This window comes from Micrasema longulum, unplaced genomic scaffold (genome assembly GCF_059751315.1).
Source record: "Micrasema longulum isolate JH-2025_06_02 unplaced genomic scaffold, ASM5975131v1 h1tg001319l, whole genome shotgun sequence".
NCBI classification, from domain to species: domain Eukaryota; kingdom Metazoa; phylum Arthropoda; class Insecta; order Trichoptera; family Brachycentridae; genus Micrasema; species Micrasema longulum.
In genome coordinates this window covers 248,709-273,831 of record NW_028278506.1, presented here as the reverse complement: position 1 = coordinate 273,831, position 25,123 = coordinate 248,709, and the positions used below count along the sequence as shown (strand labels likewise).

Below are 25,123 nucleotides of genomic sequence, written 5' to 3'. Positions count from 1 at the left end.
ACCACCGAACACCTACAACTCTTCTGACACACCTTTTCTCAAAACTCGGTATTTGTCTGTTTTGGGCGCTAGTGAGGTGCCACGATTCTCACACGTAGAAGAATAGGTATTATGCAGGCATATATATTTTTTTAAATACTTTAATAATATTAAAATATTGGATTGTTTAGATAAAAAAATATTTTTGTATGTAAACAAATATTTTTGTTTTTAAAAAAAATACCTACACATTTATTTTTTAACTAACGGATACGCCTATAGTAAATGTTACTGTATATGCTAATGAACTCAGCAATATGAATGATCTGAATTAACAAACATTACATAGGATTTTTTTTTTCAGATTTCTTGAAAAATCACATATTGCCTGAAACACGGTTGTGTTCCGGTAATGTGCATACTGTTTCCAGAGTTAAAACAGCAATGAATGTTTATTTACATCTATCTATTGCAGAAAACGCAACAAAAAATGCAAGTATTGTTTTTAACCTTTCCGAGTATAAGCGTAAATAAAATCAGAGAGTTCCTCAGGAATACACCATTGGAACCTCACCCCCTTACCCGGACCTGTTTTAAAGATCTTGTGGCCTCTTTTTAGATCCGCACATTGCAAAAACAACAAACAAACAAACACTTAAAAAATATATATCCATATATATTTATCATTAATACCCCAGCTAAAACTATAAATACGGCTTTAAAAAATGTTACCATGATTGTCATGGTAGTGTTTAAAGTCTAAAGTTACACAATCAAGGGGAGGTTCAGGGAGGAGTTGGAACGGTGAAAGCATTTAAAATTGAACGCACGAAATACGGATTTTTGCGCTCTAATAGCAAAAAGCGCACGTGCGAACTGACCAACGTATCAAAGATAACATTGGACTATTATATAAAAATCAAACTGACGTATTAACAAACAATGCCATAAATGAATCACCTAACTATGTTTACTAAATGGACAAACACAAACTTACTGAGAAAAAAGACTAAAAAAAGGGGATATTATCCATTTACAATCTAAAAAAAATGACATAAAATGGATGCTTACATAAATGAAGAACGACTTACTGAAATTAAACATGTTAAATACTTAGGACTAACAATAGACAGATAATTGACATGGACAATTTATATCAACAATTTAATTAGCAAAGTGGTGACATTATCAAGTCTTTTTTTAAATCAAAACGGAAAAAAATATAATTTATGTATGTATGTATGTGCTAATAAAAAATACGCAATTTAGTCTGCGGCAGTATAACATCGTGAAAATACTAGCTAATATTTATGTTCATATGTTAAGGTCTTGGTTAGTAGGTATAACTAAATTGACGCGAGAAAATCATTTTTTACAGGATTTCAATGGCGAACTTTTTAACGTAGAGGATGCAAAAGTAATAATGCCGGATATAATTGCAAAAAATGGCATTATTCACATAATCGACAAAATTTTGATGCCAGATAAAGGTAAAAATACAAAACGATTTTGTCAAAAACTTAAGAACATAACCATAAATAAACATATTCTAGTTATATATTTTTTGTTTCAGCCCTGCCAATAGATAAATTACTTCTGAAGAATAACTTGACAGCTTTCCATAGCATTATTAAAAGATCTGGAATGATGAGTGAAGCGCTTAGCTGGAGGAATGTTACGCTATTTGTACCAACTAATTCAGCAATGGAAAGGTTTTCGAGGCATTTTGGAAATACAAGACTAAAAAATATGCTAGAATATGCAGGTAATTATTTTAGTACCTACGAGTATACGAATAAAAGTGTTTGTGTTTGAATAGTAGTTACATATACATATAGATACATATCGACAATTTTACGAAAGAGCCTATTAAAGTTTTTTTTTAGTTCATAAAAAATATCGTATTTTGTATATTTATTTCAATTATGTAGGAATCACGCTAAAATAATGCGTATGTATGAGATTATTTCGTTATTAATTTTCTCTTTTGTTAAGTCGCTACGTGTCGCTTGGTAACCTTTTCTTTTCAGCGTCGATAAATACATATCACTGCCAAGCTGGGGTGCTAGGTGCTACTCTAATTCTTCTCTACCCTCTAGAGGTCTAGATAGTGATTAATTTCGGGATTTTTATTTTTTGCACGCGTTTACAATTTCAAAAAAGTCAAATAAATATGAACACGTGAAATCAAACATGATTCTTAAAAATTACCCAAACGTTTGATTAGGTTGAATTGACCAAACCGTTACAGTTTTATATATCGTTTGACGTTTAATCATCAGTGTGGCCATATATGAAGCAAAGTGTATTCGCATGCAAAAATAAAAATTCTCGAATTTATTTCTTCTTTACCCTCCCCATAAGATCCATAATAGTACCCTTTGTACCTAGTTCCTAGTGTAGATTGTTGATTTAGAAACAACAGAAAAAATATAATACCTAATTATAAGTCATATGTCTTGACTTTACTTGTATATTCGAAAGGAAAGATTGAACCGAAATTATTTGGTATTAACATGAAAATCACTGCCATACTTTTGAAATAACAAAAAATATATGAGTGCACAATAATAAATTGTTCGAGTTACAAATATGAGCGTTTTACATTTTTCCTTGGTATATTTTTTATTTTCCTGTCTTATGTAATTTGCAGATTCCTTAAACCAATAAATTGAGATAAAAATAAACCAAAAACATAATTAGACTTTATTTCATTTAAATTCTTGACCAGTCTGAAGATGCCCATTAGAGGGTGAGAGCGCTAATTGGTCAAAATAAATAACTGAAAGTGTACTAAGTACGTTTTAAATTAATAACTTATATGTAAATATAAGTTATTACATCATAATAAGACTTAATTTTATAACATCTAGAAATTTTTCGACATTCTATGATAAACTTGTTTAAGGTAAAAACTCTTGCTTTAATTAATCAAATAATTAATCGATACAACCTTACAAAGCTACCAGTCTTATTAATTGCATTTTTACATTACTCCGTGTATGGTATTATTATGCAATTTGATATTTATAAAATTGTAGTCAAATAAATTATTAAATAAAATTACGTTTAAAACGAGGTACTTGTTATTTATAAGTTAGTAGTCTTTGTACGTTGAATCAATAAAGAATTGTAATTACGAAGAACAATTTGAATTAAATCATACGTATTCACGAGAATTTCACAAAAAAAATAATATTGATATGTTTTAAACACACATATTATAAAAAAGTGCGTAGTAGTGTTAAACATTTCAAATAGTTTCGTTTAAGATATAATTATTTACTTAAATCTTTTTCATAGAATTTTCCAAATATTTCAATGTTGCGGGCATTTTTATGTAATTGTAAATAACCACGTTAGAAAATTTGAATGTAATAAACCATGTATCCTTTTTACCTTCATAGTATTAATTACAAACCTTTTTTTATTATTCTTTTAAAGATAGTTTTGACGGACCTCTAGACAAAAACTTAAAAGAAGAATTAAAGAACTTCGTTCTTCACCATATCACAAAAGGTTCCCTTGAAAGTTGCGGAATGAAGGACAATACCATGCTACACACACTGGATGAATCTGCTGTGCGGAACAACCTCTATTCAACGGTAGGAAAAACATTATCTGTGTCTTGTGTGTTTTTTTTTTTTTTTACAAAGATACATTTCAATTTTCTGTGTTAAATCAGGATCGTTTGTTTGTTATTACGTGCATTGATCAATAGGTATTATTGAACAAAGAAGGAATCGTGTGTTAGAAATACCACATTCTAAAACGAGGCTAGCATAGATACATGCATATTTTATAGGCCCAAATACTTTTAATTCCTTTTTTTCTGATGTTTTTACTGATTCATTGATCCCAAAATTTTCCTTCTTTTAAAAAACCGCATTATCCTGGATTCAAACTAAAGATATGAACTCTTTTTTTTATGTTATATTTTGTTGCCCTTATTATTTTTATGTTTTTATTTCCTTTTTTCATTACTATAAAAAAAAACCTTAGAATCTTTTACAGAATACTTTCTTTTCTCTTTATGTAATATTTTGGAACTTGATTGTAAAGAATCGCTTATTGGTATAATAACTTTCAAAATAACTTAATTATGTGTTAAAGGAAATTTGGTGATTTTTTAAAGTTTGGCTGGAAGTATATAACTTAAAATATGAATTTTGCAGAAAACAGCCATATTTCATATTAAATGATACCTCATTCAAACTTTGAATGTGTGATGTGACATTCTGTAATAAAATAAGTTTTATTAATATAGGTATTTATAGGATTAAAATACAAACGCATTTATCCACTTTCATTTAATTAAGAGAACTAAATTTCTGCAGGCTTTAATATTCCCTTCAGCATCAAAATTGAGAGATTTTTCTAGTGCTGTGGGTGTTTTCTGGAAATTGAGAAATAACGTTTTTGTGATCAATACTATTTTCCGAAGGTGAAATCACAGTTTTTGTATAAAAGCGGCCTGGTGTTTTTAGCAGAACATAAAATTGACCTTACTGCACCCGACAACTTAAATATCTCATTTTTCCAAAGCTGTCGGACAAACAATTTTGTCTACTCGAAAAGTTATAACTTGACGAAATTCTTTTTTCCAAATATTTTAATGATCAAATATTATATTTTTAGCTCCCTGCATTTGTAAATACATTCAATAGAGCAACTGTGGACTGCGCAAGACTTTTGCACTTCGACGAGCAGCAATGTGACAACATGTTACACCAAATTGATAGACCTCTAATAAGAAACAACAATACTATATTGGATGAAATTAAAGAGAGACCCGAATTATCTACGCTTAATATGGTAAAAAAAATAATATATTTTTGAAAAACAATGTTTAGAGTACCAACAGATGTTAGTAGACCATCCACCCATTAGCATTACGAAAGGAAAAGTCACACAGACATTTGGACATACTCAAAATATTGTTTACTAAGCCAACAGGTATAATATAAAAATAAATAAGTATTTTCAGGCGTTGCGTTACCTAGTAGGTGAAATAATTCAATTTGATGAATCTCGCCGACATTAATAAAAGTTTTAACTCTTTTACTTCGTATCAGTCAGCAGAAGCACTATTCTGTAACTAATTCGTTTCGTACATTCATTCGTATCGTATGAGAGGGAACGAGAGCGAAATACGATTTTGATTGCCTTAGAGTGAGATGGATACATAATGAACGAACGAACTTAGAAAACTAAATTGTGACTGAATAAGCCTGTAGATGGAAGAATTGTGGAAATACGTTTTTTTTCTGAAAAAAACAAATGCATCATTTTTATTCTAACTTTGGTACAGTATTATTTGTGAAATTTTGCATAAAAATCAGCTTCAACTATTTTATATGTTCAACTGTTTTATATTTCATAACCTTAATTCATTCAAACACAGAAAAGATATCTTCGATCACATCCTGCTTTACAAAATTGTAAATAATAAATTTGCTTCCCCAGAACTAATTAATCTACTTGCTTACCGTGTCCCCTCCAGACCAACTAGACTATCTGATATTTTCTGTATCCATAACATTATTTTTTTGTAATCTTCAAATGGAAATTTTCACACCGGTGGAAAGTAAAATTTGTATAACTATGCTGGATTAAAAAAAATATATTTATCCTTGCTAATACAGCAATAAATTTGTATAAGATAAAGCACGAAGATAGAACTAATAACAAGGAAGACAGACATGCTGGTCTATGGCCAGTGTTTGCGTGAAATAGATTCAGTCGGATATTTACGGTGATGTGGGACGCATGCATGTAAAATGAGCGGCGTATTTATGATTTATATTTTTTTGCTATAACAGGGCTAAATTATATGTTTAATATATAAACTATGGAAAAGGAATTATTTAACAGTATGTCTCAATATTTTTTGTTTCAAATGTCTGAACTTTAGAATATTCCGTATTTTGCTTGTGGTAACACGATGTAACATCACCGCGCGCAAAGGAATTGTTTACTACAGTCTTTTAAGAGTTAAGTCCATTGTATAGTATTTTTGACTGTACTTTGTCTTAGCTTTTGAAACAAACTATTAATGAAACATTTATGTATATTTATCTTCCCCAAACTCTTACGACTTTCATGCTCTGATTTTATTTTCTGGTAAAATACTAATTTATTTGTGTAGCGTCAAATATTTGCTATTTAATTTATCGATTTATTGGTAGAAATTGCGAGATGGTAATAATACTGCGATTTACATAAAGTGTTTATGTAATAAAAAGGATATACATTATTTTAATGAATCATTTATGACATATAACAGGTGCTGACAATATTGTGTATTACAAATATAACGCATACATGTAATTATTTTAGGGGCATATTAAGAAAAAATATTCACGTAATCTCAAATGTGGGATCAGGAGGAATGAAGAATTATTTTCTACGAACGTATTCTGTATATTAAAAAAAGCCATCCATTTAAGGTTATTAAGAATATTTTTTCAAAAAACTGATAGTAATTCTGCCACTGTGAGGTTAGACAGTCTTGACTCAGATATTTTCAAAACTAGCGCTGGAGTTCGCCGGGGGTGCATGTTCTCAATACTGCAATTCGATATTTATACTGAAAATAAAATTGAGAATAGTTTGGAATAACTAGGATGCGGATATTAATTTATAACATTTGAGATGTGAAGACGTCCTAAACGAAGTCTAATGCAATAAGGAATACGATATTGGCGAGCTTCTTTCGTTACTAGAAAATGTGAGCAGCAATTTTGGAAAAAACAAGAAATCGGTTGAAGAAACAATAATAGTTCGTTAACAATAATACATTAGAACCAATCCAGATAGGAAATTGTGAGGTCGCAAGTAAATATATCAATGTTAACGAAGGGGGATGTGATGCAGAAATTGAGATATGAAACAACGCTCTGCAGCAGAGAAGTCGAAGAAAATACGGAAGAAAAAAGACACCACCAAATGCACCAAATTATATCCAGCTACCCAAATTTATTCCATCTTATAATATTGTTATGCGGAAACTTGAAGCTTGAGGGCAAAATAGCCGAGGAAGATAAGGGAAGTTTGAATTGTGACGCTGGCAAAGAATGTTGCGGATCTTGTGGACAGCCCATGGGGCACATCAATTTAATTAAGTTTAAATTCTCCAGGAATTAGAGATAGAACAGCATCCTTCTTACACTATGCAGTTGAGTGTTATCAAGTACTTTGGTTGTGTCACAAGGCGGACAGCTTTCTGCTCGCCTTCGTGGGAGAATTCATTGGTACAGGGATCAAAGAGTCTCTATCCCGTGGAAGAAGCCAACGAGGACTGACTTAACAACGGCGACTAGTGTAACTCTCCGGGAAGCCTCAAAAAGTGCTGGGTACAGAGGCAAATGGAAGAGGATCTTGGCGACGTGCTTCCCCTACCACGGTGACCATGACGGCTCTGACAAGAGCAAACGACTAAAAAGGAGAATCGATTCTATTGAAGTTTTGAGTTATTATCAAACATTTTTCTGGTAGATTTCCTATTTTAATGCCCGTTCCTATGCACAGTGAGTTTTTTCTGGGTTATTGTCGTGTGGCAATGTGCGAACGACAGACGGCGATGTAATCCAGAAAAACTAATTGCGATTTTTTCACATTCAATTTTGTATCCATGTACTTCTTTGGGTGAGTTAACAAATGCATGATACTATTTCGGCGATGAAATTAATAAAATGTATTTTGTTAATACCTACTTTAAATAGCTTGTTGATACTTACATAATATAAAAAATCGATAGCTGCAATTGCAATCAAGGGGATGCAATAATTTCGCTTTTATACTTTCTAAACTTAACAAAATTAATCTAGAGTTTCTTCTTCTTATCTCTCCTCTCCTCGACGGATGTTGAGAATCATCGCAGTAGTTCTCAGTTTGTCGGCAGCTGCTCTGAACAATGACTGAGTGCTGCAGTGGAACCAGTTACGCCAGTCCAGAGTTTAAAAGCAAATATAGAGTTTTCAAAAAAATGTTTTGTATTCAAAATTGGGGTAAAAATTATTAATATTAATAAACGTAAAACCGTTTGAAGAATTTAACGTGGAATAGTGAAATCGTTTCGATTAGCACAAATAATGTTATATCAACTTCTTGGGAGATACTATCAAATAAACGTAATTGTTTACCTGTATTTTTCGGAAATTTCTATTTTTGAAAACTCTATCGTACACGATAATGTTCTCTCTGAAAAAATATACCTTAAAAAAACAGTATATTCTTACTACATAAAATTGTATTTTATTAAAAATGTTTTTAAATATATAAATGCGTTTGTGAAATAAAATAAAATAGTGTTTTTTTAATGAATTTTTATATTGCGCGTTATTTAATTAGTAATTTCTTAATAGTTTGATTAATATTGTAGCTTATAGATGGAACTGACATGAAAGAAATTTTGCAAAATGAAGATGGAATCACTTTTGTTGCACCGACAAATGACGCTTTGGCAGATTATTTTATGAAGGATGAAAATAAAGGTTTATTTGAGAACAAGGAAGCATTGAATTTTTTGTTGAGAGGACACACACTGAAAAGTAAGCATCGTATTGATAAAATTATTTATTTAGTATTAAAAAGAGATTTAAAAAAAATGTATTCTGAAAATTGGTTCTTCTGTGTCAGGGTAGATTAAGAGACAGCTTTAAATATGAAATAAAAACAGGATATTGAATGAGTGTTTTTGACTCAAAAATCCTAAAAAAGAAAATCCAGTGGAGAAGTCCGACTCGTAGTATAGACACGTTGTTCTGGGTTAGATTCCTAGCAGGGTCATCAACACCATTCCCCTTTCCACACCCAGTGGTACATAGAGCACTGCGTTTGTAAACCAAATGCACCTTATTTCTATCATCCGTCACATGGTGATAAGGTGATCGGCCCTACGCTTCAGGTGCCAGTCCAGGAACATTAAATTGTTGCAGCTTAAACAACCTTTAGAATCCCAGGACCTCAAGAATGGTAGACAAACGCGTCGACCACTACACAATGAGTCTGATTTATCTCTACTCGACTTCCTTGTTTAGTATTTCCTGAGAGCAGCCAGTCGAAAACATTCGTCCGGGGTTTTGTTTTTATTTCACATCCAGAACTGTATTCCCATCCACATGTACACAATCCATGTACACAAAGAAAAATGGACGTTAAATATTATTTTTACATGTATATCCACATCACAATATTTCATTGTTACTAGACAGGCACCTGGAGTGTAAGACTGATCACCTTATCTTCCATGTGACAAAATTCATCCATATTTGCTGAAATGGGTGTAAGGAAAAATAATGGATATTGTGTTTTGGAGCACACTGTACCACACTTACTATTGGAATATTTTGAATTTTAAACTTACTTTTGTTTAGAGCAGATTCAAAACAGTTTTTACTTCAGTAGGGAATTTTTTTTAATGTATAAATATATTTTTAAATAATGTAACAATTTACGAATATACAAGTTTTACACACACACACATAGAGATTATTTAAAACCCCAACAGAATGCCAAACTATCATTTTTAACTATTTGTGGACTTCTAAGTTTTACAAGTTAGGGTTGTAATATACAAATATTTCTAATTGTGAGCATTGGTTTTTAGATGTAATGTGCTGTTCTGGACTAAGTAACGCACCCTGGCCGCTTAGTTCCAACCTGCTCACAATCAACAACGACCCAATTTCCTACCATGATAATTACATTGGCTCATCTGAAATAAAAAAATGTGATATTTCTGCCAAAAATGGAGTTTTACATACAACAGACAAGGTATGAATGAATTATTTTACTACCTATTTGATTATATTTTAAAGATATTTATTAAAAAATAAAAGGATAAATCTACCTACATACATTCTCAGACTTCACGCACAAAACATCACGGAGTACTTAGATTATGAATAATTATCAGTTGAACACAACAATAAATGCATGACAATGTAAGCAATGATTTTGAGTTTGTCATAAATTGTTCTTATTTTGATAGTTATTTAGAAGAAAAAAAGGTATTCGCAAAGGTTTGCTTTCGACCTAACAAAGCTCAGTCGAAGTCAAGTGAGGGTTATCACTCGAGCCCGCCCCAAACACTGCAGATTAAACAAATACCTTGCTAGAATGAACCTTTCCGAAACTTCTAAATGTAGGTTCTGCAGTGCAGATGAGTAAACACCTATACACATTATATGTGCATGTGATGCTTTACATCATAAGAGAAGCTTCAATCTCGGGGGATCACTGGTTAAACAGACGGACCAAAACTTTACGGATTTGGATTTGGAAGGAAAGATTTACCAAAATGAGAACTCTTGCCTTTCATACAGTAGCCAAGTCCTAAAACCTGGGCTTGCAAGGTGAGAACTATTCACGAGGATCCATCACAATAGATCTTTACAGGTTGCACTGACATCAGGAACTTGCATAGCACTGACCCCCACCTCTAAGAATAATATTTAGAAGAAAACAATGTTACATTTCTAATTTTATAAGAAAAAAATATATATTATCTATAAATAATACATAAATTTAAATTTTCAAAATACTTACAAAAATTGTGGGAGTAAATTTAATACTAACTATGAAACGCAAGTAAAATGCAGACAGCTATGAAGAGTACTTAGGTACAAAAAAGTAACAAAAACGTTTTGTAAAAGGAGTCATGTTTACCTTGCTCCCAATAATTTACAACACCATAAAACTTGATGCAAAATTAAATCTAGGCTCCGAGAGCTGCCAGGATATGGACACCCCACCAAAGCAGCAGTCTATTGAATATTCAAGTATTATAAGATGTCATTGGTTTATATATCCTTATAGTATTTTTATTTATGTGTGTGTAATAATATAATATATTTGTGCAGATGTATTTTTTTATTATCTATTAAGCGCTGGCCGAGGTGTAGGTGCAAAAACCTGCCACATTGGCGTGATTCTCGGCTTAATATCTGCCCAATACTTATGTATTGTATTTGTATTTTTTTTAAATATTGGTGTTCGTTTCTCTTTTTAAAAATGATTTCTTCCATTTTTGTTTTTTATTTGCTCTATTATTAATATAAATAAAAACAGGTATTAATATTTACTAAGTTCATAAAATAAATAATGTAAATATATGCCTTTACATAAGTTGTGCCCAGAGAGATATTCACACAGAAAAAAAAGTATTTAAACGAAATAAATAAATAGCATGCGAATTACACAAATCGTGAGAAAAAAAATAAAGCAAAAAATAAAACATAGAGAATAAGAAACTATAAGTTACATATCTACATGATTAAATGATCAATGGGGAGAATTTTGATACTTATTCGAATTATTTTACAATATTTTCAGGTGATTCCCATTAAAATGAAGCCGAAGGCCAGGAATCCAAACGTGGATATTTTGCTTTTTGGAATATAAATAACCACCAGTTATAAATACAAATGAAATACTATTTATGTAGATATAGAGTTGTGTAACTACGCAAAAACCAAAAATGTGTTATTTTTTTAATTAGTACCAAGTATCTACTAAGGATTAGGATTTTGGTATAATGTTTAACAGTGATTGTAATATGTAAAAAAACAAGTTGGGTACACGGGCAGATGAGTTAATAGTTCGTAAACAGGAAAATTGTAGATTTATTTAAATAATTGTCAATGGTGCTCATATTATTCACTAGTAACCAGCATGTAGTTATTTAGAAATTAGTTCGTTTAATCCTGGACCATTTTTTATTTTTAGAACACAAGTAATATTTAAAATTAATAATGTATAACCATTATATTATTAAGCAGCTGAATACATACCTATGTCACTGTAATAATTTGTTCAACAGAAATATTAAATCATTATATACTGATAATGCAGTTTTTTTTATATTAATTTTATGTCATAAAAAATATCAATTTTAAATACAGGCTTGAAGAAGCAATGTAGTATACATGGATTATCAATAAGTATAAAACATGTCTTAACTCTACTTCTTCAGCCTTGTTCTCTCTCCACTGCTGAATATAGGACTCTTCCGAACGTTTCCACTCCCTTTTGTCCTCCGCTTTTTCCATTTATGCTCTACCAGCTATCGAGGCAATGTCATCGGCCCATCCTTTTTGTGGCCAAACCTCATTCATTCAGACCTAATTTTGGAAATACTGTTAACCAGAAATGTAAATTACATAAATGATCATCTGTATAGTCCTGACTTAACACAGATTTATTGAGCAATAAATAATATGTTTATGTATGTCCTATTTCAAGATACAAAATAAATAAATAAAAATAATAAATATTTTATGTTAATTATTATTTCTTGCAAAAAGTTCAAGTTGTGGCGAGAGAAACAAAAGGGGTAGATGTTATTTTTTTTTTAAATTATGAAGACGAATGTGGGAAAGGAATAAACAAATGTCGCATTTATTCATCAATCCAAATTGCAAATGCCGCAGCTTCCACTCGTATTCAGACTCAAGGTGAGGAAACAACATTAAAATATCATAAGCAGATAATAATTTGAAGGCAAGAACAGTAGAATGTACTTTCCTCGCCTAGTTTTGATTCTATGATTCTAGTAGTAAGTTAACTTTTGTTAAAAAGTCGTTCCGATTCTACTCATAGTAAAAAAAAGTATAATTTTAAGAAAACATACCATGTTGGACCATATTTATGTGAATCGACATTTTCATACTTAAAACAAAGAAAAGTAAGCACTGTTCTCACATGACAGATGTTCATACGTTTTTTAAGGTTGGCCATACCCAACTAAAAACCTGACTTTGCTACCCTAGTGAAAAACGTAGAATTATTTTTGATTTTGTCCCGTGTTTCGACATACAGTAAACGAACTTAAAATAGGATATTTTGTTTTATTTATCTAATCATACTGCATGTTTTACAAAAAAAAAAAACGTAATTCAATTGTTTATTATAAAACTCTGATTAAATTATTGGTAGATAGCACGGACTCCGGACAGTGAAATGTAGATCTCGGGTATGATCAAATTGGCTACCCTTGTCCTATTTATTTTTTTCATACATTCTTGAGAAACCTCAATGCTTTTAAAACTTTTATTTTTATCGCGTGTAAGAAAACTTATATCCAATTTTCCTTAGCACTGAACTTCCTCATTTGTCAATAATTAAATGAAAGATTGAAATAATATTTATTATTTTTCTGAACTAAGTTAAAAATAATTAATATTATACAATATTTTTTTGAAATGAGGTGATGTCAAAACAACATTAAAAAAGACATTGGACTTTTATGGGGATTGGATATTGAAATAAAATTCTGTTTTGGTAATCACGCACATTTTTTATTCTGCTTTTTTACATGAATTAAATCATTTTCATAAATAAAAGAAACTGTCTTCTACTGAGTACCTCACATAACTCTCAAATATTAACAACAAAACCAATTAATTATAATGACTTCATGGGTAAACTTATGTACATAATTAGCTGAAGGAATATAAAAATATTTTAGCTAATCGCTAATTCATTACATATTCAATTTAAGATATCAAATATTGTAAACAAAAATAAATGCTGAATTGCATACAAATTTAAAAATAAAACATCAATATTTGGAAAAGAAGACTAAAAATGCACATCCACAAGCAATCAATCCAAATAAGCAATGATTGTTTTTTATTTGAACTAGTAAAGGTAAAATAAATTCAACCAATCCGACTGGTTTTGGAAACACAACCAGTTACTTTATAAAAGCTTTAACTAAATATAATTATAATAAAGAAATTTGCTAAATATGTTTTTGGTAAAGGCTGTCCTGCCTATATGGAAACCCACAACATCAACCAATTATATGGGTTCATTGGTTTGTGGTAGGGGTCTTCATATTGTGTTTTTTTATTGTTCTAGCATCAAAACAATATGTTTATACCGTTTATTTAAACACCCAAGATAGAAAATATCTAAATCATTAAAAATATTTGAAAAGTACACATATTGTATTTTAGTTTAGTCTGAACTTCGTTCGCCCAAATACAACATTATTTAACAAGGCATAAATACTAGAGCTTAATATAAACCATTATGGCATCAAAAATTCACCTGAAGAATGTTAAATACAGATAGATTATTAAACATGGAACACCGATAATAAGGGCTGCAATACCTCCGCGCATATACCTAGAAGAGTAAAAAGAAAATCCAGTAAAAATCTAAATAATAACAGCTAGAGATTATAAATAGTCACGAAATTGATAAGAAATAGACACAACGCAAACATATGGAAAGACGAACATGGATAAAAGAAGTGCTTGACTTTGATTTACTCGATGAAAAGTCGGCAAATTACAAAACAACATATGGAAGTAAACCTTTAGTGTAATAATGCGCGCGCTACCGTTTATAGAGAGGCCATATCGCTGCATTGAATAGAATAAAAACATTATGAGAAATTCTCTTTGCGTCAGTTTCATTCTGCTGGTGGCCGCCTTGACAACAGACATATGACAGATCTATTTGTCACATTGCTTAGGTCTACTCATAAATAACATGCAAAATTCTTCTGCAAAAAAACAATAAAATCGACAATGATACATTGCAGTGTACCTTATTGCATTAGCAAGAGTGTCAAAGGAAGTAACTTTTTACAGGTGATGGAATTCAATAGTTATTTTTCATGAAATTTACATTTTAATATGATTTTTGGCCGTATATTCTCCCTGCATCGATATTTTGTTATTTAAAAACTCTGTTTATGCCAACACATTTATTGTATGCAGTATTATTTCTCAATTAAAGTGATAAATTGGGAATAATTACAGGATGTCTAATGTCACTTATCTATTGTTTTTTGCACCACAGCAAGCCCAATAACAGTAGCGAATTACAGCTCAGAGCATGCAGGCTTGAGGAAAATCAAATTATATTTTGTGTTCTCACCAGGATCGAACCTGAAACCTTATGTGTGAGTCAAGGGTCTAAACCACTACACCACAGAGGCTGCCGTCAGTTGTTTATCAAAGTTTGGAATAAAATGTATTTTTTTGACATTCCAAATAATGATCATTTCTAGCAACTGTGGATTAAATCAATTGGTCGGGGAAACAATTGGTTGGCATCTATATATTAGGTGTTAACATAAGTTGTGTTCGTTTTTTCCCAAATGAAATAAGCAACAAAAGTGAAATAAAATGATAAAGGTACATCATTCGAAATAAAATTATCTGCTCTACAAGGTATTTCGTTTGTTTTTATGTTACTTGTATTATTTTATTTGATTACAAGCCTTTGAAATGGGATGCCAAGTATACGAAAATGAGTATTTTCAACACCTCTTTCTGTTTGTTTCATGAGCGGTTTTAACGCTTCAAGAACGGTGATTTTCTCATTGAAGACAGCCATAAAGGAGTGGAAGAGAGATTTTCAAAGATGTAGAAGACTCATGTCAATGTCAAGAAGAATTGGCACGATCATCGGGAGTGACCCAACAAGCAATTTCAAAATGCCTCAAAACAATTTAAATGATTCAGAAGCAAGACAATTGGGTACCGTACGCGTTGAAGTGATTTTTCAGCATGACAATGCTCGACCCCACATTGCGAAAGTGGTCAAGACATACTTGAAAACTTTGGAATGGGAAGTCCTACCCTACCCGCCGTACTCTCCAGACGTTGCTCCCTCTGAGTATCACTTGTTTTGATCAATGGCATACGGCTTGGTTGACCAGCACTTACGGTCTTATGAAGAAGTAAAAATTGAATTGATCCGTGGATTGCTTCAAAAGATGACCAATTTTTTCAATGCGGGATTCGTAACCTGCCTGAAAGATGGGAGAAAGTAGTGACCAATGATGGACAATACTTTGAATCATAAATGTATAGCCAATTTTTTACAATAAGGCCTCAAAACCCGGAAAAAAAAGCCCGGGAAAGAAAAATTGTACACCTAATACTTATAATACATAAGTACTATTTCAAAGAAATTTAGTCAAATACATAATTTAATGTGAATAGGCTACTTAATATTCACTAGGCTAATCTCCACCTGAGTACGGACAGTTGTTTTGGGCTAACTTCATGTTTGGCATGCTGTCAAAAAACCAAGCACCAATTTTTGCATATTTGGGTGTCTCTATAAGCAGTACAGTGCGCATTATTACTCCAAAGTTAAACCACTACTTTAACTTGATTGACAACCTTTGCTACCTTTTAAATTGTTTGAATGTTGGAATATTTGCAAATACATTTTGCTGTTAATTAATCTCTTCACAATTTTGAATTTGGATATGAAATTTTCCCTCTAATAGAAATGTTACAACTATAATACACTCCGTTGATTTGGATTGAAAACATAAGTGCAATTAATGTAGAGGAATTCTATGAAGTCACAATAAACAGTAATATGCAAATACATAGAACAAAACAGACCATTTTATTAATGTATAAATAAATTTCTCTATGGCAACTTTGTTAACTACAGTATTTTTAAAATTTAAAATTTTCAGCATGGCCAATTGAAGTCCTGTAATGGTGTTGTTTATAGATATAACTTTCAAATTTTATAAAATTCACAAGAAAATTTATAAGTATAATCCTAAATTTAAATAATAAAAATTATTACAAAGGTAAAATATACATGTCTTCAAGAGGCCCTTCTAAAAAGGTTATGTTTTTGACAATTTACATACAATAATCTTCATAGGTGCTATCGATCTATAGACCACTCAAAAGTTGAGCACAATCTTCAAATCCATCCCCTTATGAACACAATAAGAACAGATTTTTCTAGTTTCAGTTTAAAAACCAAGTGGATAGATTGAAATGCATCAGCTTCAAACTACAAGTGCACCATGCGCAAAGGAAGATACAAGAATCAATTGTTTCATCTCTCCGAGTCTCCTTGGCGGTGCCCACATACAAGGAAAAATTGTTCGTTGCTGAATGAGAAAATCTGGCCGAAGGAGCTCTCTATAATCTGGTAGATTGTATCTTAGCCTGAAAGATGGTAGTCCAGAAGTACCAAATGTGTACTCTATTAAATTAAGAAAAAGAGGGAAGTAAATTCTTCACTGACTGGGATTAAATTGTTTAGACATGATCATTACCGAAATGATCATTAAACTCTTTAAAAGCCTTGAATTTTTTTTAGAAGCCACCAGATCTGTATATCTGACAGGACATTGGTCCTCATTGATCATTGGATAGGGCTACGGATAGAAGCGAGAAGCGCCATTCAGTTATCATAGAGGGGCAAACGGGCAAGACCACAGTATGTGTTCAGAAGACTGATTGGAATATCCACAACAGCATGAAGGGGAATCAACCATATTAAAAACGAATATTTTTTTTATTAAATTTACCATAAACTGATAAAAACTGGGTAGTCCAGTCCAGCGATCAAGGATAATTCACAAAGATTTTAAGTGCTGACAGATTAAGGGGAAAAAAGAAAAATTTCCCTCCCTAAAGGGGAAGATTCCCATCGTGATTGGCATCAAGAAGAGCATTCAAAGTCAATTTTTTTCTATCCGATTGAGACATTCCTTTAGATGGGTATAGCTCGCGCCATTACATAAATACTATATACTGTGCTGTGTCTGTGTCAACTAATTGCTCATCCCAAATTAACACAGAACTTTTAGTCCCATGAAGTTGGGACTTATGTCTCAAATAATGTGTAATAAACTGTCTTTAACCGTTAGAATGCTACGCGGCGCAAAAGCGCTGCGATCGTTTGTATCGAAAATTGCGGCGCAGCGCAAAAGCGCTGCGAGTTTCAGTGTGTTTTCGGTGCTCCGCGGGAGTGCACGTACGCTAACCTCGCACTTTATGTTTAATAAACATTAATAAACAATAAACATTTTATCTTTATAATGCAAAAATAATTAATAAAATTGATTGATATTTGTCTAAGTTAGAGTGTTTTATTTGACACCATTATTTTTTCCTCTAAATTAATCAATATGTGTATAGCAATTTTCATTTATTTTTGCCAAAATTGCTTAGCACTAAAACGGTTAAGAGAAAAAATAAAATTAAAAAAATATAATTTTAAAAAAAAACAGTTCAATAAATATTAAAAATATAAAAAAGGATAAATCATAACATACAAAATAATGTCACAAACTAAATATTATGTATAATAATAAATCAGCAACTTAAAAGCAAAATAACTTTTATGCAATATATTACATACAACGGAATATAATAAGTCGTCTACAATTCATAAATAAAGCAGAAAATCAGCCATAAAATATTCAAATTACATAGGTAATTATTACATATTATAAAGAAACTCAGGTGACGCTAAACTTAAAAGATAATTCGCCAATCACACAAATTCAATATTCGCTAAAAATAATTTCAATAATATTAAAACGTCTTACCAATGGAATTTTAGAGACTGCAATAACTTTATTATGCTTTCAGTTTGTTTACGAGTTTCCTGGAAAGTGCCTGTATTATCAATTATAAACTGTGAATTGGCGGCTTTCTGATCTAATGGCATTTGAGTTTCAATTCGTTTTTTTGCAATTTCTGGAGAAAAATCATTCCTATTACATAATCTTTCAAGTTGTTGATCGTCTTCGCTGTAAAAGAACAGACAATTAAAGTTGATGGAAAATGAAGATGTCATAACTATTATCAATTTATTATTACTACGGGTATTACAATACAGCAAATTTTATTTTTTCTTATCATTATGTTACTTTTAACAAAGCCAAAAGGCTAAGTGCAAGGTAGGGGCACGACTGCAACAACTATAAGTCAACCTCAATAACCCAGAATAGGACTTTCCACCCAGTCCAAGTGGTCAAAAGAGGTGAAGGTAATCGGCTGGCCGAGCGGAGAGCTGGAGCACACACAGGGGGAGAAATAACAAATGTGTAAAAAATAACCCACATAATATGTTTAATTTGATGTATATGTAAATGGCATTTTTAATTGGGTGAAGATAAGTGGATAATGATGATGCATTTATCATCCATTGGGTTGATGTGTAAAGGGATAGGAACTGTATGTACCCAAAGCAAATGATGCCCGCTTTTCTTAATAAATATTATCCTAGATACTTGATGGCCAAAATTATTAGTTCTTATAGTCTGAGACGGATTTCAGGCAAAAAATGTTGTCTAAATAAGGTTAAGTATTATATCGGATGGACCATCATTTCAGATGAAATGATCGAGATGAACTAATTGAGGACAGGAACAAGGTGAATAAATGTTCTAGAAATACGCATTAGCAATATTAATATTATATTAATTATTAATTTAATATTAATTTAATTTACCACATGACTGTTATGATTTTATGCATAAAACCCATCATACGGCCAGTCTCAAAGAGAAGTGGAAGTTCCATAACAATAAAAGCATGTCCATTTAGAAAGTTAAGAATGGCCTTTTTAGCTAAAATCCTTTGAATTCGTGGGTGGGTAATTTGATTTAGTCGCTGTCTTTTATTTTCATCTTCAAAGACAATGGCTCCGAGTCTAATTCTATTGACACATCCGTCTTCATTTAGTATTTCTGGTCCAAATTCTTTTTTTATTAATTCCCAGGCAGGCTGACCAGGTTCAATGACTGAAACAAAATATTCATATATCTTATATCAACTAGGTATATTATAATATTTAACAATTTGATCAGCATCTGAAAACATACTACATGATTATTTTATTTACATTATATAGCGGCATTTTTGTGAAAATCACCTCAAGGTCGCTTTTAAATGCACATCTTAACACGTCTTGCAGCACATAGGTGGTAGGGATTCTAGTTCCTTGTTTCCAATCATATTAAATTTTAATTATGTACAGAAGCTAGATTACAATTTGCCTTGCAGCTACAGAAAGCGTAGCATTACATTTAACAAAAAAAGACTAAGTGTTTTAATTAAAAAATCACCTTTTCTAGATAGAATCTAGGTTACAGCATTGAACAAAAGAAGTGTTTTAAATGAAAAAAATAATAGATAGGTATCTAGATTGCAACATGCCCAGCAGCTACAGAGTGCATGGGTGTTTGGAAATATAGACCCCATTTACAGTTTAATGTTTAGTATTTTTGACAGTCTAGAACTATAATTTTTTTTTAATTTTACATTTAGAGAAACTAATTGTATTCCACGCTCAGCCTGAACATAAACTTAATTCAATAATTAATATAAAGTTCTAACTGTTTTGAAAAATCAATGAACTAATTTAAGAACTAGAACTAATATATCTCGTACAAATCGAGTGCTCGCTCTTTGTGAAATATGTTTTTGATAAACTTTATATTTGTTAAAAAAATAAACAGATTTGTAGTTAATATTAATGTTTAATGTATTTAACACTCAAATTTGGCAAAAGCAAACGGATTTGATTTGAGACAAACATTGGCATGACATCTTCCTGAACAATCCAGGGGAAACATAAGTATTTGAAGCTCATAGTTACTACTCATTTCTTTTGCTGTACCTAGCTTGTCTACAAAGCTTTCTAAACTTCAATTTCAACCACACCTCCTATTATTATTAGTGTTTTCCTGGACAATTTTTTTTAACAATGCATTGATATATATGTATAAACTAGATGCGGCATATCTTGAGTTACATTAAACTGAGGTCTCAGAGCTTATCTTCTATTTGGTGGAAAATAGTGTTTTACGCGCAGCAGTCAGTAAATGTGAAGCTGCGTAAAAAGGCTCGACATACAGATGTGCATTTACATTAAACTTACTGACTTAAACAGTTGTCTTTTTAACGCGTCATGGCAATTTCGATGCAGCATGACGCGACAACGCTCATTTTTAGAACATATCATTCCATGAAACATCATCTCTATTTAATTATACCTCAATGCAGCAATGGAGGTAAAATAATAAAATATAAATAAAGTTTACTTACTCTCTCTGGCAATTTGATCGGCATCAATAACTGGAATACCATGTTCCTTGAAGATTTGCAAAACTGTACTCTTCCCAGTCGCTAGCCCCCCTGTCAGGCCAACGACAAACATTTTGTTTCGAGATCAAATATACGAATAGGACTTTAGAATATATTTTTTATTAGGCAAGCAACTACAATTCAACAAAATCTAAAAATATTGATTTCAGTAAGATGGAAAATTTGTGAATTTACAGTGATTAAGCGCAACGAAACATTGATTATTAATTTATTCAGTATCGGTAATGATAAACGACAACACGTCAGAAACTGAACACATCGACGTTTTCGACCAAAATCACAATATAACAAGTGGAAATGGAAATGACTTTCTTGACATTTACATGCACAGATTATTATTATTGTTGCTCCTAAATGCCATAGATTAAGTTGTTTACCGCCGCGCGGCGCCGGCCCAGTTAGAACTCATAATCATCTATGGTTTATGTCAAATGGCGTGCAAATGGCTGGATCTGTAATCTGTGTTTTCGACTATTTCTAATTTCGTACCTAATCCAGCTAAATGTATAATTTCCAATAATGCCAGCAACGATTATAAGTGATATGAGATTATCACGGGGGGGGGGGGTAAATTTATTATATGAAAAATAAAGTGTTTATGGGGAAGGTTTGGTTATTTGAGATAGTGGCGATGAGAGAAAAATTATAGACGAGATTTGATCATCTCGGAAGCTGTGAAAAATCAAGTTCCGCGTTCGCACGTATGAATAGACGGAAGCTGTCCGTCTCTTCGCTAACTGAGAGAAAGCGGGAACATCCGCCGAACGGAAACTTGAGATGAATTTAGAAGATCGCGTCTTCCTGGTGCCTTATCGGATATGTGGAATAGTAAGTTACTTCGCCATGTGTTCCCATTTTTATTCCCCATCATGATAATATAATCCTAATTAAAACTAAATGAATTTAAAGCCCAAAAGAAAATAAAGAAAACTTAAATCTATTCTGAAAACGAGTAAATTGGAAGATAATTTAAAAAGCTTGAATGTTTTATGTACCTATGTTTATTCAACTAGATCATGATAATAATCTTAGAACTAGTTACAAATACGAGAGAAAGAAAAATACTTACAGATCTAGGTCCTTAACTAATGCAGTTCGTAATTGTCACTCTTCACTAATATCTTAATTCTAACGCCATGGTGGTTTCACTTATATGGAGAGATGACGGATGGTGGTCCGGATGCTGTGCGATCGGTTTGCGAATTATTATTAAAAAAGGTTATGTTTTTCCCAGCGGAGAACATGGGTTAATATTTATTGTCAAAGTTATTATTTTCAATAGAAAAGGTTTTGGAATTCCGGGTAATTCGCCGCTCCGTCATTTGAATTCAACCCGAGGTCGTAATTGACATTAACAATGGACGAACTATTTGTGAATACCAAGTAACGGCTCGGGTAAATGGGGATTTATTTTAATGTATTTTTTTGTAAAGGCGGTAATTAAAATGGGGTTCTTTTGATAATTGGCTGGCGTGAACAAAAAGGTTATTTTCGTGGTTAAAAACAAAGTTGTTTTATTTATTTTATTAAAAGGTTATATTTAAATGCATTATTGCTGAGAAACCCTAGATTAGAGAAAAATAGAATATATTGAAAAGTTATATTTAAATTCGTTTAGAAATATTTTAAAACATCGCCGCGTTTTTTACCAAAACAGACAAGGTTGATTTTATAATCTAACACGAAAATACCTGCTTATTTTTACGGGGACAAAAGATTTTAATTCCTGAATATTTTAAACAGGTATATTTAGCTCGTACCAATCACCACCCCTTGAAATGTTTAAAATATTTATTAAAAGAATCAAATGCAGGAAAAAAAATGGAGTTTACTGATGCCGTATTTATCAAAGTTCAGTTATTGATATTAATAAATTTCTTTTTCCGCCTTTTAAAATTTCGAACAATGATCTTGGCAAAACAAGAATGTCGGTTTCCAGTTTTAATAAGTAATTTCCATTTAATCTTCTTGATAACATAATGAATGTTTGTATCAAATTTGTCACTAAGAAAACTAAACATAACAATACACAACATAAGCATTTATTCGATAGTCAATTGGTGAGGTACATAAAACAATTCAGCCTAAAATTATCTTCCGTTAGTAAAATTAAATACGATGAAACATTACGAGAGAAAAACTTAATAAAAAAAAAACTTTATAAAAACATATCTGTTGCCGACGCAACGCGGCCTATGTCAACTGGGCGGCCCTTCCTGGGGCCTTTCTATATAATTTTAACATAGGGACTTCAGTATGTGTAAGCGAGGTACTACCTCCCCAATATAGACCAGTATTTGTCGCTTTCGGGGGTGGTCATCGCCATACTGAAGCATGTATAGAATAGGAATCATTTAATTTAATATTATTGACTGCCCACTAAATTATTTAATGTATCCAAAAAATAAACTTGTTCATTATTCTGTTTGAATGTTGATCACCGCGCGGTCGGAGGGGAACTGCGGCCGGGTAGCGGGAGGGGGGCGTCCTTATACGTGGCGCGAGAGAGACCGATAGAGCGGGCGAATGTGCTCGCTATCTCTCTCGCCGCGTGATTGGTCAACCTAGTACCGCCCGCTATTGGCCTAGCACCGCCGCCGCACGGCAAAATGTATTGTATATATAGCCCCGCCGGGCAAATAATAAATCAGTCAAATCGTCACGCTACTAAGGGCTTTTACTCTCCACCTCGTCTCCCTGTCTCGCTTCAAACCGGACTTCACCGCCGCCTGGAATATTCGATCGCCGCTACCCCCTGGACTTGGAACTCGGATACTCTTTGGATTGGATTTTGGACCCCGGATAATTTGGATCCTTGGCCACTTCCCCGGAACACACCCCGCCGTTTCCGCCGACGTAGAGATACCGGCCTTACAACCCAGTTGCCTGCTTCAGGATTGCGGCCGCCAGTGCTACTCACTAGCGACCCCGCAAGGGATCTCTAGGCAGCGATACCTCCCCCGGAGCTTATCGTTCGTCGGCCGAGGCCCGCCTACGCCCGGCCACTCTGCTTTGACATCAGCACTTATAGTATACAGTTATTGTGGCTGGCGTGATTGCTACGGAAGCCAGTGATCCACCGCGTCTGTTACAATATCAAATGAAGCAACATTCGTAAAATTCAAAACCGATTTCGATATCTCTTTATCGAAACATTATGTAAACATAATTTAGTTATATCGTTTCGCAAAATGATTACACAAAAAATCGCGTTTTTACAAAAGGATTCTTTGAAATAATGAATACCTTAAAAAAATAGTATTATTATATTGAAGGTAGGTTGTTCAAACAACAAAAAATTGTGGATATTTATGATAGTCGAACTACGTATTTTATATGAAGGTAAATCCTATTATACATATTTAACCATAAATGTAAAAATTTGAAAGAATTAGAAAAGCTGTTTTAATCTCACTTGATTAAAACATTACGCAACACATGATTTGCTTCCTTCAACCCGCAAAATATTTACAATTACAATCGCGTATTACAACAAGGAATTTAACTATGGGCGCCAGAATATTTTTAAATAAAAAATATCCAAAAATGAAATAACGTAAAATTTAAGATTATTAAATTAGAAAATAACATCGTATATACAATATGTGATTTTGGCTATTCAAGATCATTGAGACAAAAATAAAAGTTTCAGGTTATGAGTAAGGAAAATCTCACTAGATTTTTCCGATTTTTAATGGTTTTGTTCAAGGTCAGCCACGCACGTTGGCTTGACAACTGTTACAACTAAACCATAAAAATCGTGCCCCGCGTTGGCGTGACAATTATCACGGGGGGTAAAATTGGAATTATTAAAAATTAATGTTTTTGTTGGGGGGAGTTTTTTGGTTATTGATGGGAGTGGGCGATGAGAGAAAAATTATAGACGAGATTTGATCATCTCGGAGGCTGTGAAAAATCAAGTTCCGCGTTCGCACGTATGAATAGACGGAAGCTGTCCGTCTCTCCGCTAACTGAGAGAAAGCGGAAACATCCGCCGAACGGAAACTTGAGATGAATTTGGAAGGTCGCGTCTTCCTGGTGCCTTATCGGATATGTGAAATAGTAAGTTACTTTGCCATGTGTTCCCATTTTTATTCCCCATCATGATAATATAATCCTAATTAAAACTAAATGAATTTAAAGCCCAAAAGAAAATAAAGAAAACTTAGATCGCCTCCTAATGTAGTGGTTGGCGCGTTAGGAAATGATTCGCCTCCTAATGTAGTGGTTGGCGCGTT

At 32.4% G+C, this 25,123-nt stretch overlaps 2 protein-coding genes across 2 annotated transcripts in view; one reads left to right on the top strand and one right to left on the bottom strand.

Moving 5' to 3' along the window:
* The window catches only part of mfas (midline fasciclin), a 41,875-nt gene extending 30,048 nt beyond the window's left edge, over positions 1-11,827 (top strand). Inside the window, exons 10-17 of the mRNA XM_088235063.1 lie at positions 344-471; positions 1,358-1,469; positions 1,553-1,744; positions 3,424-3,584; positions 4,618-4,794; positions 8,363-8,531; positions 9,590-9,756; positions 11,317-11,827. Coding sequence (XP_088091189.1) covers positions 344-471; positions 1,358-1,469; positions 1,553-1,744; positions 3,424-3,584; positions 4,618-4,794; positions 8,363-8,531; positions 9,590-9,756; positions 11,317-11,385 — 1,175 coding nt within the window. The 3' untranslated portion in view covers positions 11,386-11,827. The remainder of the gene's footprint in view (positions 1-343; positions 472-1,357; positions 1,470-1,552; positions 1,745-3,423; positions 3,585-4,617; positions 4,795-8,362; positions 8,532-9,589; positions 9,757-11,316) is intronic.
* A 1,431-nt stretch (positions 11,828-13,258) lies between these two features.
* Positions 13,259-21,255, bottom strand: Dpck (Dephospho-CoA kinase). The gene is made up of 4 exons (XM_088235058.1): positions 20,826-21,255; positions 19,228-19,519; positions 18,320-18,523; positions 13,259-14,115 (listed from the first exon to the last, which is right to left on the bottom strand). The coding sequence occupies exons 1-4, from the start codon at positions 20,935-20,937 to the stop codon at positions 14,034-14,036; spliced, it is 690 nt and encodes a 229-aa protein (XP_088091184.1). The 5' UTR covers positions 20,938-21,255; the 3' UTR covers positions 13,259-14,033.
* Positions 21,256-25,123: the final 3,868 nt, after the last annotated feature.